Source organism: Ictalurus punctatus, chromosome 24, assembly GCF_001660625.3.
Source record: "Ictalurus punctatus breed USDA103 chromosome 24, Coco_2.0, whole genome shotgun sequence".
NCBI lineage: Eukaryota > Metazoa > Chordata > Actinopteri > Siluriformes > Ictaluridae > Ictalurus > Ictalurus punctatus.
Window position 1 is genome coordinate 875,638 of NC_030439.2, and position 17,205 is coordinate 892,842.

At 40.9% G+C, this 17,205-nt stretch overlaps 1 protein-coding gene across 8 annotated transcripts in view; it reads right to left on the reverse strand.

Annotated features, from left to right (window-relative positions):
* The window catches only part of hivep1 (HIVEP zinc finger 1), a 62,165-nt gene that overhangs the window by 2,603 nt on the left and 42,357 nt on the right, over positions 1 to 17,205 (reverse strand). For all 8 annotated transcript variants that reach the window (XR_008393349.1, XM_053675087.1, XM_017455201.3 and 5 more), the window contains 5 exons: positions 8,084 to 13,788; positions 7,825 to 7,949; positions 7,542 to 7,717; positions 1,692 to 1,793; positions 38 to 582 (listed from right to left, as the gene is read on the reverse strand). Coding sequence is in view for 7 of the 8 variants with exons in the window: in XM_053675087.1 (XP_053531062.1) it covers positions 38 to 582; positions 1,692 to 1,793; positions 7,542 to 7,717; positions 7,825 to 7,949; positions 8,084 to 13,788 (6,653 nt within the window). In the remaining variant the exon portion in view is untranslated. The remainder of the gene's footprint in view (positions 1 to 37; positions 583 to 1,691; positions 1,794 to 7,541; positions 7,718 to 7,824; positions 7,950 to 8,083; positions 13,789 to 17,205) is intronic.

Genomic DNA, 17,205 nt, shown 5'->3' on the forward strand with positions numbered 1-17,205 from the left:
AAAGAGGAATGTAAAGTGGAAAGGGCATAGATCTCACCTGGCCAGACGAGGAGCTCTTGGTAGGCACGGGTGGACTAAGAGGCATATCAGGATCAGGATAATCAATGGACATCTGTCTGCAGGGCGAAATTGGGCTCATCATATGCACAGACTCTGTGTCAGAGGAATTGGATTCTGAGGTAGGAGCTGGGTAGGAGACAAAGGAAGAGGTGCTGGGGCCATGGCTAGAGCAAACAGCAAAGCCTGACATCTGTCTGACCAATGACACTGAGCTGGTTATAGCCAATGAATCAGTGTCCAATGCCTGGGACTTTGAGCCTAGAATTTGAGGGAGAGGAGATGGATTAGGGTTTGGGCTAATGGACATTTGTGCTAGGAGGGAGCTTGGTGCTGGATCAGCCTGGCTTGATGGGAGATGCTGGGGGCTGGCAGATACTGAAGGTGTGGCAGAGAGGCCTGACTCTGCCTGGCTGTCCTCCTCATCTTCCTCCTCGCCATCATTATCCTCATCATCGGGACCATCTGAATCATCACCATCTGAATCTTGTCGATCTGCATTGCCTGTTCTTCCGTGATCACATCCTGAGGAAATTTTGTTGAAAAAAAAAAATCTTATAGGCTACTGTAGGAAGTAAATTCAGCTCTATTGTATCTATTGAGTCTAACACAGTTGTTCTAAACAATGTTTAGAATACCACAATCAAAATTTGTTAGCAAATAACACAATAAAATACCTGATCTCAGAAGCAGAATTATAGCCAAAACAGGCCCGTGTTTAGCTATTAGAAGATAAAAAACTTAGAGAACCATAAAACCAGTTATGGTTGTGCAGTATAACTGAATATCAGTGATGCATTTTGCATTAAACAAGCATGCATCTTCCCAGACAACACAATGCCACCATCTGCATTTAAACCAGTTAAAAAGATCAATAGATAAAACCATAAAACAACAAGATTCTTTGGATTTAGATGTGGAGTACATTAGCACATACAACCTCAAAGGCATGTGGCAAAGGCTAGACTGTGCAATATAAATAATAAATAAATAAATAAAAAAAACCTACCCAAAAAAATAACCAATGACAAAAAAGACAGAAAAAAAAATTATTTGAGTGACTAGAACGAGAGAAAGCTTACAGCTTTTAACATTTCTAAAAACAGACATTGCAATTTCCCCTCACTAAAGGCTGTTCATGCCGCCCACATGTGCTTAGAGTTAACAAGGGAAGCTGCTGCATTTAGAATCTTTTAATTACACCATAGCATTGAAATTGATCAGGACTGCTAGTGAATGGTTGTTATTATTAGTAAACCTATTAATGGGCAAATTGTTGTTAGATGTCTTGGGGCCCTGATGTAAACATACCATGGTGACTGTATTGTGGATTTCTTTAATTAAGCAGGAGTTAAGTAAATATTGCTGTCCCTCTGTTCTTTCCTTTTTATTTGTGTGCATTGGTATATTAGCTCAAGAATAACATACGACTCAAAGTCCTTTCCTTTCAGGACCAAAAAAACTGATAATAACCAAACCTTTCATTTGTACAAGCATGTGTGAGCAAATGCCCAGTCTCCATCAGTGGTCTACGTTCATATGGTAGTATTCTGCTTAAATAGGTCAAAGCTTAATACTAGATGTACTCAAAGCTTTCAAGGTTTTCTCAGCATAAAGTTTTATATTAGTGGTACCTGAGTCTTCAGTATCGTGGTCATCAATAACACCGATGGCAACTCCCATCTCCATACACTTCTTACTATGGGCCTTGGACTTCATGTGCTTTGTAAGGTTTCCTGTGTAAGTGGTGAAACAGACAGGTTCAGCCAAGGTAGGAGTGGTATATGGCCAGAGGAGTGGATTGCATAAGGCAGACATGTCTCTGAGCCTCCATGTTTTGGTTCAGCAACTGTTACAGAAGTTCTTAAAGGAACGTAGGCTGTTCTGACAGTGTATGCCTCTCTGCAGTAAAAGGTGGGTAGATGAGTATGGGATGAATCATGTAGGCCTTTTTTGAAAGGATTGCAGGCATGAGAACAGTCAGTTTGTATAACACAGTATATACTGTGTATGTATATGCAGTCCCCACCAAAAGTCTCGGAATGGCAAGGCCAATACTTTTGTTTTTGCTATAAACTGGAGAAATTTGGGTTTGAGATCAGAAGATGAATATAAGAAGATCAGAATTTCAGCTTTCGTTTCCTGATTTTTACATTTAGATGTGTTACTCAACTTAGAACACGACACCTTTGGTGACAGACCAGCCAGTAGATAGGTAAGAAAAAATTAAAATATGAAACCAAGATAACTCATGTCAGAACTTTTTCCACCTTTCATGTGATATAGTAACCATCATCACTTGTTAAAAATGATCACAGCCAAGAAAACAGTACAATAAACTAGCTGCATAAGTATGGGTACCCTTTAGCTAATAATTTGTTAAAAGCACCTTTTGCTTGTAGTACAGCACTCACTGCTTTTGGGTAAGAGTCTACCAACTTCTACCAACTCCTGATTTGGTTAATTTATATATTTTACTCTTCCTTACAAAAATACTCTAGATATATCAGATAGTGAGGGGATCTCCTGTACACAGTCCTCTTCAAGTCATTCTATAGGTTTTCGATAGGGTTTAGACCTAGATTCTGACTGGGCCATTCCAAAAAGTTGTTCTTCTTCATCTGAAGCAGTTTCTTTGTTGACTTGGATTTGTGCTTTGGGTCGTTATCGTGCTGGAAGGTGAATTGGTATAATAGATTGGTATTTGGAGCTATCCATGTTTCTGTTGATCATGACTAGAGTTCCAGTTGAAGAGAAGCAGCTCTATAACAAGATGTTGCCAACACCATGCTTCACCAAGGGTATGGTGTTCTCTGGGTGATAACCGGTCTTATTTTAGCACCAAATATATCTTTTAGAATTATGCCCTAAAAGTACTACTTTGGTCTCATCAGACTGTAACTCATTTTGCCGCATGGTTCCGAGTGATATTGTTGAGCTTGGATGTTTTCTGTCTAGCCGCCCTACCCCATAACCAAGACGTGAAGAACATTAGCAATTGTTGTCACATACAGGGAGTGATCAGTACTTGTTAGATGTTCCTGCAGCTCCTTTAATGTTGCTGTTGGTCCCTCAGCAGCCTCCTGGATAAGTGTTCTCCTTTTGACAGTTTTGGAGGAATGTCCTGTTCTTGGTGAGGTCACTGTGGCGCTCCATTTTCTCCACTTGTTGATGGTGTTCAAGGTGTAAATCATTTAATGTTTTAGAAATTCTTTTGTACTCCTCTTCTGATCGAAACCAAGAAGATGTGAAGAACATTGTACAGAAACAACTGATCTTTATTGCGTGTGTTTTTCACTTGAATTGTGTTTGCTGCTATGACATTAAAAGGTGGAAAACGATCTGACGTGATTTATATTATACATCACAAAAGGTATCATTTTAACAGGGGTGTGTAAACACACACACACACATTATATATATATATATATATATATATATATATATATATATATATATATATATATATATATATATATATATATATATATATATTACACATACATACATACACACAGAATTGTGCAAAAGTTTTAGGTACCCTATTTTTTTAGCACTAACTTTGTTGTAGATTTTTATTTTATGACTTCTACATTATGGAGTCAGTACAAAAACATTTTAGATCCCCAATCTTTGGTTTTCTAGCACAAATTCAATGTTACAGAAATTTTTGGTATGTCATTAAAGAAAGCAGCGTATTATGTAAGAGATTTTTCAGACAAAAAACACGATGAAAGATGCTGGGTTTTGCTGCAAAAATAAGAAGCAAGTGAGACAGTCAAAGTCTCCAGAAGAACCGTGTTTGGTTCTGCAAGTTATATAATTTCCTTATAAAACTGCACTCATGGTACCGGAGACTAATTTTATTTTTTTGTCACACCAAATACTGACTTTGTTTCATTTACTACTCTTTACTGCTCTTTACAGTATTTTGTTATGTAGAAACATTTAATTTCATTATTTTAAGGCATCTTTGCTCTACAGCATTTCTTTGCATGTGGCTAAAACTTTTGCCCAGTACTCTCTCTCTCTGTGTGTGTGTGTGTGTGTGTGTGTGTGTGTGTGTGTGTGTGTGTGTGTGTGTGTGTGTGTGTGTGTGTGTGTGTGTGTGTATACGCACGCACACACGCGCACCCCAAGAAAACGGTTTGGATTTAAATAAGCGGATACTTAAGAGCGTATGATTGGATAATTATTGCAGTGATTATTATGTTTCAGCTGGCAATGATTGTTTTAACCCGAACTGATGCGGTGTGTAGCTTCTCATTTCTTAAGCAACAATGTAGGAAGACGTATCCCAAAAAAAGATGTTACTGTGTTTCAGAAGCAAAGAAAACAAATGAGGAGAGCTGGAATCAGGTTAAGAACTGTCCAACGCATTATTAAAACCAGGAAGGAGAGCGGTGAACTGTCAACTTTGAGGAAGAAATGTGTTTCGAATAAAATAATGTTCAAAATCTTGAATGATCGTGATTGGAGATCTTTAAAATGCTTGATGAAGTCACATGGTAAAAATATCGATGGTAGAACTCATGGCTATTTTTAATAGCAGGGACATGCAGAGAGTTCCTCAGGGGCTCAAATGTAAAAAGGGCTATATCACCAAAGAGCTTACTACTTTACTATTTTAACTACTTTACTAATTTTAACTTAGCTACATATTCTTATCACCCTGGTAGACACTGTAAACAGACTGTGTGTGGTCACAATAATGAATATGAGAATGACACTACTAATATAACCTAATGGTATTTTATTAATTAACAAGAGGTAAGTTACTACATACAGACATATACACACACACACAGGAGCTCCTCACAAGATTTCTGACCAGAGAGTCAGAAGAATAGTCAGAAGTGTAGCCCAAGAGCCAAGGACCACTCGGAAAGAGCTCCAGAAACACTTGGAGGCAGCAGGTGCCATCGTCACACAGAATTTCAGTTAGTATGTTCAATCCCCCCCCCCCCCCCGTGTCCTTCCACTTTATTACACATAACTTTATTTATGGACTTTAATGTTGTGAATTCTTTATATTTGCGGATTTCTTGAGTTAATACTGACGTCTGGTAAAAAAAAATTCATGTAAATAACCTCATTGGAAAAATATTTACTGAAAAATATGTTGACGTCTTCAGTACTTTCTTCCCCCACTCTATGTATATATGTTCACAATGTTGAAAAGTGGGTGATTATTATTCTGTGCTTGACTCTGCAATTCAGGCTGAATGAAGTGGACGCTTTCAGTTTATAGCGCCGCTGAACATTCTCCAACTGAACTAAATGGTTTTTATTTATATAAAAAAGCAATACGACAGTGGGGACGGTGCCGTGGGGGGAAGGGTAAACGGTGTATGGCTGAACAGGACACCGTATAACACAGACTATCACTAATATGTAAATTTATGATGCCTGTTTTGCAAATACCCGTCTCATATTATCTCACCTTTCTTCACCCATGTTGGTAATCAAGCTGCCCCTTTCTCTTCCTCCTTCTTCACTTCTTTAATTGCCCTCTCTTATCTGCCCTCTCTGTCTGTTTGGCATCGTGCCTTTACTGACTATATAACATACATATAATATAACAAGGTTACTTGCATGTCTGGAAATGTAACGAACTTGAGTAGCTAGTATTTACAAACACATTCCCTCTCAAGCACTTAGAAAACTATTGGCGATAAGCTTATAAAATACTGCTAATATTACGAAAAGGTTAGCGGAAGAGTGAGTGGTTTCAGTATACCTGTCTGAATGTTGAAGTGAGACGCATTGCGATTGCGTCCATGACAACGAGACTATCTGAGTGCAGACTCGAGTTGGACAAATAAGTAGGAACATTCTCAGACTTTCATGTGATTAACATGAGAATGTGCACAAACAGTAGCAAATTAATTTGAATTCAAATGCTTTTTACATAATATAATTGTTTATTAATTAATGATGAGAGGGGCACCTTTAAATAATTTAGAAAAAGGGCTGGGGCTCGAGCCCCCAGAACCCCCCTTTCTGGACGTCCCTGTGTAATAGTGAAAGTAAGAGCATTTCCACGTGCACAAGGTGACAAGAACTCACAGGATTGCGACTAAAGAGCTGTGTGGCCTAATCAATGTGAAGCTAATTGGTTAAAATGACTTCAATTTGCTAGGGAGTATAAAGAAGCAATGGAAAAAGGCCATGTGGTCTGAAGAGTCCAGATTTACCCTTTTCCAAAGCGATGGGCACATCAGGATAAGAAGGGAAGCGCATGAAGCGATGCATCCTTCATGCATAATGACTACTATACAAGCCTCTGGAGGCAGTGTTTTGATCTGGGGTTGCTTCAGTTGGTCAGGTCGAGGCTCAGCAACATTATGCGGCAATAAAATGAAGTCAACCGAGTACCTGAATGTACTGAATGATAAGGTTATCCCATCAGTGGATTTTTTTTTTCTTTCCTGACAGCACAGGCATATTCCGGGATGACAATGCCAAAATTCATCAGGCTCAAATTGTGAAAGAGTGGTTCATTTTCACACATGAATTGGCCACCACAGAGTCCTGACCTTTAACTCCATTGAAAGTCTTTGGGATGTGCTGGAGAAGACTTTAGAGAGTAGTTCGACTCTCCCGTCCTCAATACATGATCATTGGCCAAAAATGAATGCAACTCTGGACTGAAGTAAAGGTCACATTGCTCAAGGTTGTCGAAACAACGTCACGAACAATCTGCGCTGTAATCAAAGCTAAAGGTTGGTCAACTTTTAATTAAGTGTGTGCAACTTTTTTTTTTTTGGTCAGGCATTGTGGCCAAAACACACACACACACACACACGCCCAGAGGATGTTTTAGCCAAATGCCCTTCATCAGTTCTGAAAGCCATGTTCCTCTCGTCTTTAATTTACACCAAGAGAAGGAGGACATCTACACTCTCAGAACTCTGGAATCCCATGGAATGAATTTCATGTTTTGGCAATGGCTATTACATCATTTACCATTTCAAATATCCACTGGTTTGACCTCCTATAGGCTCAGAAGCGCTTTGCTTGCATAGCAGATAACTGATAATTGGTCAAAACATCCTGTTTCTCTGAAAGCTTTGCATACTATGCAAAACTTTCACTACATCCACTATCTGCAAAGAAGTACCCTGGAGTTACTTCCTGGATTCTTTCTCAGATAAGATATAAAACCCAAACAAAAATCTTAGGGAGTTTTTCCTTGCCACCGTAACTACCGGCTTGCTCAATAGGGATAAATGCACACATTTAAAATCTGTATCCTGTGTTTATATGTTTCTGTAAAGCTGCTTTGAGACAATGACCACTGTAAAAAGCGCTATACAAATAAAACTGAATTGAATTGAATTGAAAAGAAGGACTTTAGACAAACAGGTGACCAGGAACCCAAATAACTGAAACGTATTTAGCATTTTGCTGGTGTAGATCGTCTGAAAAAAGCTGCAACCCTTAAGTTGTACGCAACAATACAGAAGTGGACGTGCACTCACCTTTTGTTTTGAAAGAGAAATTGCATTGTGCGCAGTGATAGGGACGAACATCAGAGTGCGTGCGGATGTGTTTGCGCAGCATGCTTGGCTTTTTACAGCGGATCCCACACTCCTCGCAGATGTATTTACCTCTTCCACGCCCCCTTACATAAACATATTCCTCATTCGATTTGTAACTGTTAAAAGAAGATAATATGCAACATAAGTTTTCTCAATTATTTCCTCAATTATTTACTTAATGTGTTGGAAGTGATAGCTGAGAAGTTACGCTAGGGACACAAACCCTCCATCAAAGATCTTCACCCGTCGAGGTTCTGCTTTGGAGGAGTCTAACTCATGGCTTGACTGACTTTCTGGTTTTGCCTTGCCACAGTTCTCATTTAACAAAGTGTTGTGTTGGGCCAACACCTAAAATATTTCAACAAAGAAGAAGACAGAAAGAAATAAAATAAAAATAAATAAAATACACTTTACACGACTTTACAACTGTAAGATTAAAAAGGCCATTTGTAATTGAACTTATATAATAGGGAAAAACAAACCTTTGGCAAAACATCTTTCAGTTTGCCAGAGTAAGTCAATATGTCAGATTTTAAGCTTGTTGTTATAGCTTGGGTATACAGGATCTTCTTGGAGATCTGTTTGGAGTCAAAAAGAGACATGACCACTTTGGTGGGAAGACCCAGTGGATTTGGATTTTTGAGCTTGACTGTCCAGGTAGAGTAGGCTGAGATTCTCTGATCTGTCTGCTCAATGTGGAGAGGTTTCCTTTTCAACAGAAAACACCAAGTAAAGGTTGTAGCTGTCTTCAGACTTGGGAAAGACAGACGATGGCTGTCTCGTGTGTTCACAACCGAAACAGAAGCAGCTAATTTTATTTGCCCCTGAAACGTTGGAGGCCTCACAAGAGATTTAGCTGGAGACCACTGATGCTCCTCAGGCTTTTCCTGTGATTTCAGTGTTGTGTTTCCAGGCCCAGAATGGCTTTGCATCCCTTGAGAGGAATGTGTTTCAGATCCTGGTACTGTCTGCACAGTTGTGGTAGGTGTTCTGCTCTCCATTTCTTGTTCAACATCATCACACTTTGTATGACAAATTTCTATCTGATTATCTTTTTCAGGTTCTCTGCATTCTGGTAGCTGCTCAGGGGCATCTGTTTCTATTGGACTGTCTACACATTCAGTGGTGCAAACCTGACGAACGAGCATTAGCTTCCGTGGTCTGGTCAACTCTGACATTTTTGCATTCAGGTAACTGAATGATCGACCATCTGTAAGACATGCAGCACCATGGTCATCCTTAGCCCGTTTCTGTGTTTTCTCCATGGCTATGTCCAGGCTGTTGGCAGGAGAAAGCATACGTTTACTTGAGGCAGTGGGCTCTTGTTGTGGACAAAGGCTCACGGATACCAGTTTTTGAGTGCAGTGTAATGAACCAGGAGATGATGTAATTTGGATTTCACCAATATGGTTTTGTCTGACTGGGATAATAGTCTTCATTTGGAAGCCAGCTGACCCAGGTGACCTTCCATTTTGTCTGTCTGATCCAATTTTGGCATTTGTACTCACTTCAGAAAGGTTTACTTTGGCATCCACTGTTGATGACGGTAGTGTATGTTCATGAGTGATGAGAATCTGTGGAACTGCAGTAGGTTCTGAAAAAGACTGAGAAACAGGGGCAACTTCAAGGTCAATGGGCAAAACAACCGAGACCCCTCTGTTAGAGACCCTCTGCTGATTCGGTTGGGTTTCATAAACATTTTGTATTCCATCGCTGAGCGTCGAAACCTTAATCTCATTTGCAATTGGTATTGTAAGAACAGGCAAGGTAATCTGTGCGCCCTGCACACTAGCGAAAGAGTGCGCTTGACCTGTTTTCAAAACTGGATACTGCAACTGGTACTTGGGTACAAAGTTCTTGATATGTTCAGCATTCTGAATATCTGCTTCATCGTGTGCAAAATGCACCAGAGTCTCCTGACATTTGTCAAGCTTTGCAGTCTGATGCCATGGGTGGGGAAGACCATGTATTTGCGGTTGATGGGTTTGGCTACCAAGGTTGATACTTTGAACCATTTTAACATTCTTTTTCAGGGGTGATTCTCCAGAATGCAGAACAACAGGCTTATTAATATTTAATGATCTATGTTGGGACACTGAAAAAATGTTTGTAGAGGGGCCTCTCTGGAGTGAGACTGTTGGTTTCCCTGTGGGTTGTTGTGTTTCTGGGCCAATCTTCAAAGACATCTGACGTACAAGGGGCCCTCTCCTTCTTTCAATAAGGGGTACTTGGGGAGTTGGAGTACACTGTGTGTTTTTTGGCAATGTAGTTACCATTGGTGAAGTGGACCTGCTGGGAGATATGGTACTGCAGTCAAACGATTTGCTACGATAATCACAAGAAATTTCTACAGACTGTTGAGTACAGCTGATTTGCTCTGAGGCAGCCCGTCTCATCATTCCTGGTATAACAAGAGTGTTGCTTGCTACAGGGAGCCCATGAACCTCTGGTGGTTTCCTAACACCTTCCCCCCTGGATGGACTGTCTGATCTTGGAGGATCATCTCTGTCAAATGAGGCTGAAATACTGGAGCACCTTGACAAGCTACTGTCTCGGCTAAGGCTACGTGAGAGACTCGACTCAAAGCTAGATTCCCCTGAGGAGTGTTCCATTTGAGCCAGCCTTATCCGTTTCTTTTTTGGCGGGAGTTTTTCAGTTGGAAGTTTAGACAAGCTCTCACTTCTCTGAGGCCAGTTGAATGTTTCTGAAGGCTTGTCTGTTGATTCACTCACTTGGGATTCATGCTCTCTGTCTGGTTCTTCTGTTACAAGAATTTCAGGAACTTGAATGTTGTTCTGGCGCACCAACCTAGACTGGGTAGATGTACAGCTGTCACTAGTAACTGATGAAGTTTGCTTCTCAAGTTTGTTCATTCCTTGAGTAGGACATTTGGGTGTTGACATTTTTTCATGATAACTTTGCAAAGAGGAACTAATTGTAATTTCAACATGCTTTTTTACTGAGCTGTTTGCATCCTTTTCCACAGAATCAACTGGAGAGGATTGGTCAATAGACTCTGACATTTCAAAGGAATTTGGTCGGCTGAGAGAGTTAGTGTGCCTAATGACTGAAGTGCCACTTCCTTGTCTCTGAGGTTCTGCTCTTCCTTTACTGCATGTGCTGATATGGATCTCTCGTATTGGAGACAATCTTGCCTCTTCAATGCCTCTTGCAATGAGCTGAATTTGACCTACAGAAGGAGGGTTACTAGAAGTGGGTGCGGGTTGGGCATAGGAATTTCCTGAAAAACCCATGGCCATCTGGCAGGAATCAAAACTTCTTGAACATGGAGGTGGTGTTTCAGTTGGAGACTGGTCCTCATCATCCCCAACACTTTTCATTTTACGTCTTTTTCTTATCATTGGTTGATCCACAATGCTTGGAATAATGGCACTTCTGCTTAAAACAGGTTGTTGTGTTCCACGTGCAAAAACCTCTGGCTCAACATCTCTGACTGACACAGTTTTGTTCTTCGGGCCATGCAATTCAGAGCAATAAAACTTCTTGTGATTTTCAAAGTTTTCTAATTTTCGATACCGGTTACGACAGGTTTCGCATTCATATGTTGTCCCTTTGCCTTGCTGAGTCTTTCGAGTTCTTTCAGGTGCATGATCAAACGACTTACTTCGAGTCTCATGGGTAATGCTTGATCCATAATGGCCCTCATCCATAGAATGAACAGAAAGAAGAACATGCCCCTCATTTGTTGAGAAATCTTCTACTGCTACCTGCCTGACTAAGGTTCTATGTACAGCTTGATTTGGGGTGGAAGGTGCTGGAGAGAAGACATCATCATTTAGTGAACTAAACTTGTCATCAAATGATTGGCATATCCTTAGAGGATGGGGCTGAGAGGGAGCATTGGGGAGGACAGCTGACCGGCCAGGTGTTGTTGGCACCGAATTACTTCTTGTAATTGGTAAACAATCCATAGTTGGATATTGAGGTGGCACAGAGAGAAGAAATATTGGTTTGGATTTATCAGTCGGGGTAAAGGGAGACTTTGGTATATCAGAATTGGAATTTGACCTTCTTACTACTGGTTTTAGATCAAACTGAAAAGAATCTTTAAATATGTATGATTTTGGGGAGTCTATACTACCTCTTCTGGAAAGAGATGTACGTCTTGGTTTGACACTATCGAGTTGCTTGGCATCCACAACAGCCTCATTGTCTGATATTAACTTTGTGATACGCTCTTCTAAAGAAAGAGCTTTTGTCTCCAATGGGGGACGCATCTGTCCTGGCAAAACTGGAGGCTTTTCACTCATTGCTACATGCATGACAGTGGCTACTACAGGAGAAGATAAAACTTGTGGATTTTTCAGATCACTTTCTATTGGAGGCATGATCTTGACAAAGGGGCTTGAAGGGCTCATGGCTTGATCTGCACTTTCAGATCTTGAAAAGTAACCAGAATCAGTACTTCCCAGACTCCGGGGGCTAAGCAAGCATTTGCCCTGAGGCTGCTGAGAATGGTCAGTTGCTTGCTGTCTCTGAAGTTGTGCATGTCCATTCCCTGATGGAGACTTACATTGCTGATTGTCATCCTCACTTATGAAGTCTGGTAAGGGACTTGTGCAATCCACCTCTTTCAGTGATGACAGAACAGTTACGTTAGACCTGTTGGAACAGTAAGTTAGACTTGCTGTCTGGAAATCCCTTTGCCTCTGGGCTGCTGCTTGCTCCGGATTGGAATCTGTAACTCTTGGACTGTCTGCTCGCAAGGGTGAAACATTGACAGGGTAAACAACGACTTTAGGGAGAGCAGCAGTTACTTTGGGCTCACAGCCCTTCTGACTGGGCAAAGGTTTGATATTTTCATACATCACAGCGTGGTCTGCATCCCCTAGGCTGCATGATACTGTGCTTGAACTGTGCAAGCTGCCATCAGATAAAGCAGTCAAGCTGCTCAGTGAAGAGTCAGGGTCCAAATCAGCTGTATTCACCTCCTCATCACTCTCACCACTTTCCTCTACATCTGAATTGGTACCAAGGCCTTTGTCAGATTCTTGGGATAGAGACCCACTTCCAGAATCTTTTGAAACAAGCCCTAGTTTGATGGCATGGGCATGAGACTTTTTATGCTTGTAAAGGTTGCTCTTTGTTTTGAATGAGAAGCCACATGTCACACAAGGATATGGTCTCTCTCCAGTGTGGGATCGTATGTGCTTAAGCAATACACTAGGCTTTGCACATGCTCTGTTGCAGTACTCACAAACATACTTTCCTTGCTTTTTTGTTTTTTGATCCTTAGTTGAGGCATCACACATTTGATTCATGCCATAGTTGACAACTGTTGCCACCTGGACAGGGTTGAAGCCTGGTGTGACTGGAACTTGGATGGGGTTGGGAACAGTGGCAGAGAGAGACTGGCATGTCTGCACTATAGGTGGCTGACTTTGAGGCAGGCTACTGGATCCTGAGGGAACTGGGGCATAAGTCAAGTTAAAAGATGGACCAGCACTGTAGCTCTTCTGAAGGCCTGGCTTGTCATGCTGGCAATTAACTGCCTTATTCAGGTGCTGCTGTGAGGAGTGATGTTGAGCACATAGGACTCCAGTTGATGCACTGTTGTAGAATGGTGGTTTAGCTGCAGTATATGGCTGCATTAATGCAGGCTGCGACTGCGGACCAAAATTAACTGAGGGCATAGCAATGGCAGCATCTAACTGGGGAACAAGTTGTCCAATTGGATTGCAATTCTTCTTCTCTGTTAAAGTGTTAAAGTCTGGCTCCATGGCTTTAAGCAGAACTTCAAGAGGAGCAGCAGTGTGTGAAGCAGATGTGCCTTTGTTGCTGACTTTTTCACTCCAGCTTTTGGCTAGCATGGACTGTACAACACAGGTCTTATCTGCACCCTTTTGGTGGACAAGAGCCTCTGACTGCAAGGTAGTCAAATCCTTGCTCTCCACTTTTACTGCCTTGTCTGCCAGTGTCCCCTGCTGATCATCTTCAGAATCTTGGGGGGATTTGGAGGTACTGTGTGCTGGGCTCTTGGAGAATAAACTGGCAGGTGTGGTTTCCTTGGATAAAGCAGAGTCTGTAGGTGAAACAGATTTCTTTGTTTGTGGCAGCTTCTTGACTGGAGACTTGGGTATTTTCTTCAGCTGGTTTTCAGCCACAACCTTTTTCCTCTTTAGTCCTTTGATGCTATCAGAACTTCTGCCAGTACTTTCATTTCTGCCTGTTGGAGAGAAAAAAAATTAATGTTAATAGGAGCTCTTTACTACCAATACTTGTGGAACGTGCAAATGCTTAGTATAGAATGTCTCTGTATGCTGTAGCATAACAATTTCCTCTCACGGGAACTGAGAGGCCCAAACTTGCTCCAGCATGGCAATGCTCCTGTGCACAAAGCAAGCTCCATGAAGACCCGGTGTGTTAAGGTTGGCGTGGAAGAACTCTAGTGTACTGCACAGAGCCCTAATCTCAACCCCACTGAACACCTTTGGGACGAACTGGAACACCGACTGCACCCCAGACCTCCTCTCCTAACATCACTGCCTGACCTCACTAATGCTCTTGTAACTGAATGAACAGAAAACCCCACAGCCACGCCCCAAAATCTTGTGAAAAGCCTTCCCAGAAGAGTGGAGCTTGTTATAACAGGAAAGGAGAATAAACCTGGAATGTGATGTTCAACAAAAACATACGGGTGTTATGGTCAGGGTACACATACTTTTGGCCATATAATGCATTTTATTTTATAATGGTGAGCTTAAAAAAAATAAAAAAAAATTTAAAAAATCAATCCCTAATCCTATCAGTAAAATCTGCACATGAAATCTGAACTGTACGGAAAAACATCATTCTTTGTACAGTTCAGAATGACTGCTGCTAATGACCACTGCATATGCTATGTAGAAAGAACACTTAGGAAAGAACATTTCCATCCGTAATAGAAAATGAAACCCGCTTAACTGTGATAAACTAAAATTTTACGCTGTGCAGTTCATCGCAACAACACATGAAAGCAGAACAGAATTTCAGAATTAATATAATGCAACTTTTTATTTACCAGTTGTTTGTCTATACACTTTAGCATTATGTTACTGATCAAATGAAAGTGATGTTAGTAACAATCTTTTATTATACATAAATGTTAAGAATTTTCCAATTTCCTGGATGGACATTCAATCAGCTACTGATTACACACTGTACACAATACTGTGCAAAAGGCCTAGGCACATGGAATGAAAGAAGAATTCTGGAAAATGAAAAGGAAATTCTGGAATGTGAATATGTCTTCAAAATAATTAAATGAAAATAATACAATTAAAATCAAATCATAATTTTACTTTTTGTTGAAAATTGCATAAATTCACTTGGGTACACGGTCATACAGTTGTCTGAGGAAATTGGTAGGTAGGTTGTTCCAGGCCTTTTGTCTCTGCTTATTAAATCTCAGATTGTTTTTTTTTTTTTCTTTTTTAAATCAGAGATGTGGTCTACTACTTAATAAGGTCCAAGGCTCGAAATTGCAACCATTTTGGTTGCATATGCTCCTGACTCATTAAAATATATTTGGGAGCATTTGAGTGCAAATAATTGCTGTGGTGCGACCCGTTGTCAATTCTCTACAAAACGTTCGCTAATTACCTCACAGTCTGTGCCTGCTGTGAGCTGATGCAGTGACCAGTCCACCATTCGCCACAGTGGCAGGCAGACAATCAGAACATTTCCGGAAAAATTAGTTAGCCAATGATAATTGAGGATACAGTCAAGAGCCAGTTGGGCCCACCCACTGCTGACAAAAAGAAAACGTATTCACGCGAGCAGAGCACAGAGATGTTTAAAAATGAGCAGGCGATTCCATCAAAACAAGCTCAGATTTGCTGTGCCCCCACCCCCCTCTCTCTCACTCTCTCTCTATTTTATATACAGTGAGGGAAAAAAGTATTTGATCCCCTGCTGATTTTGTACGTTTGCCCACTGACAAAGAAATGATCAGTCTATAATTTTAATGGTAGTTGTATTTGAACAGTGAGAGACAGAATAACAACAAAAAAATCCAGAAAAACGCATGTCAAAAATTTTATAAATTAATTTGCATTTTAATGAGGGAAAAAAGTATTTGACCCCCTCTCAATCAGAAAGATTTCTGGCTCCCAGGTGTCTTTTATACAGGTGACGAGCTGAGATTAGGAGCACACTCTTAAAGGGAGTGCTCCTAATATCAGTTTGTTACCTGTATAAAAGACACCTGTCCACAGAAGCAATCAATCAATCAGATTCCAAACTCTCCACCATGGCCAAGACCAAAGAGCTCTCCAAGGATGTCAGGGACAAGATTGTAGACCTACACAAGTCTGGAATGGGCTACAAGACCATTGCCAAGCAGCTTGGTGAGAAGGGGACAACAGTTGGTGCGATTATTCGCAAATGGAAGAAGCACAAAAGAACTGTCGATCTCCCTCGGCCTGGGGCTCCATGCAAGATCTCACCTCGTGGAGTTGCATTGATCATGAGAACAGTGAGGAATCAGCCCAGAACTACACGGGAGGATCTTGTCAATGATCTCAAGGCAGCTGGGACCATAGTCACCAAGAAAACAATTGGTAACACACTACGCCGTGAAGGACTGAAATCCTGCAGCGCGCGCAAGGTCCGCTGCTCAAGAAAGCACATATACATGCCCGTCTGAAGTTTACCAATGAACATCTGAATGATTCAGAGGACAACTGGGTGAAAGTGTTGTGGTCAGATGAGACCAAAATGGAGCTCTTTGGCATCAACTCAACTCGCCGTGTTTGGAGGAGGAGGAATGCTGCTTATGACCCCAAGAACACCATCCCCACCATCAAACATGGAGGTGGAAACATTATGCTTTGGGGTTTTTTTTCTGCTAAGGGGACAGGACAACTTCACCGCATCAAAGGGACGATGGACGGGGCCATGTACCGTCAAATCTTGGGTGAAAACCTCCTTCCCTCAGCCAGGGCATTGAAAATGGGTCGTGGATGGGTATTCCAGCATGACAATGACCCAAAACACACGGCCAAGCCAACAAAGGAGTTTCTCAAGAAGAAGCACATTAAGGTCCTGGAGTGGCCTAGCCAGTCTCCAGACCTTAATCCCATAGAAAATCTGTGGAGAGAACTGAAGGTTCGAGTTGCCAAACGTCAGCCTCGAAACCTTAATGATTTGGAGAAGATCTGCAAAGAGGAGTGGGACAAAATCCCTCCTGAGATGTGTGCAAACCTGGTGGCCAACTACAAGAAACGTCTGACCTCTGTGATTGCCAAGAAGGGTTTTTAAACCAAGTACTAAGTCATGTTTTGCAGAGGGGTCAAATACTTATTTCCCTCATTAAAATGCAAATTAATTTCTAAAATTTTTGACATGCGTTTTTCTGGATTTTTTTGTTGTTATTCTGTCTCTCACTGTTCAAATAAATCTACCATTAAAATTATAGACTGATCATTTCTTTGTCAGTGGGCAAACGTACAAAATCAGCAGGGGATCAAATACTTTTTTCCCTCACTGTATATATATATATATATATATATATATATATATATATATATATATATATATATATATATATATATATATATATATACATATATATAAAAATTATATTTATATATGTGTGTGTGTA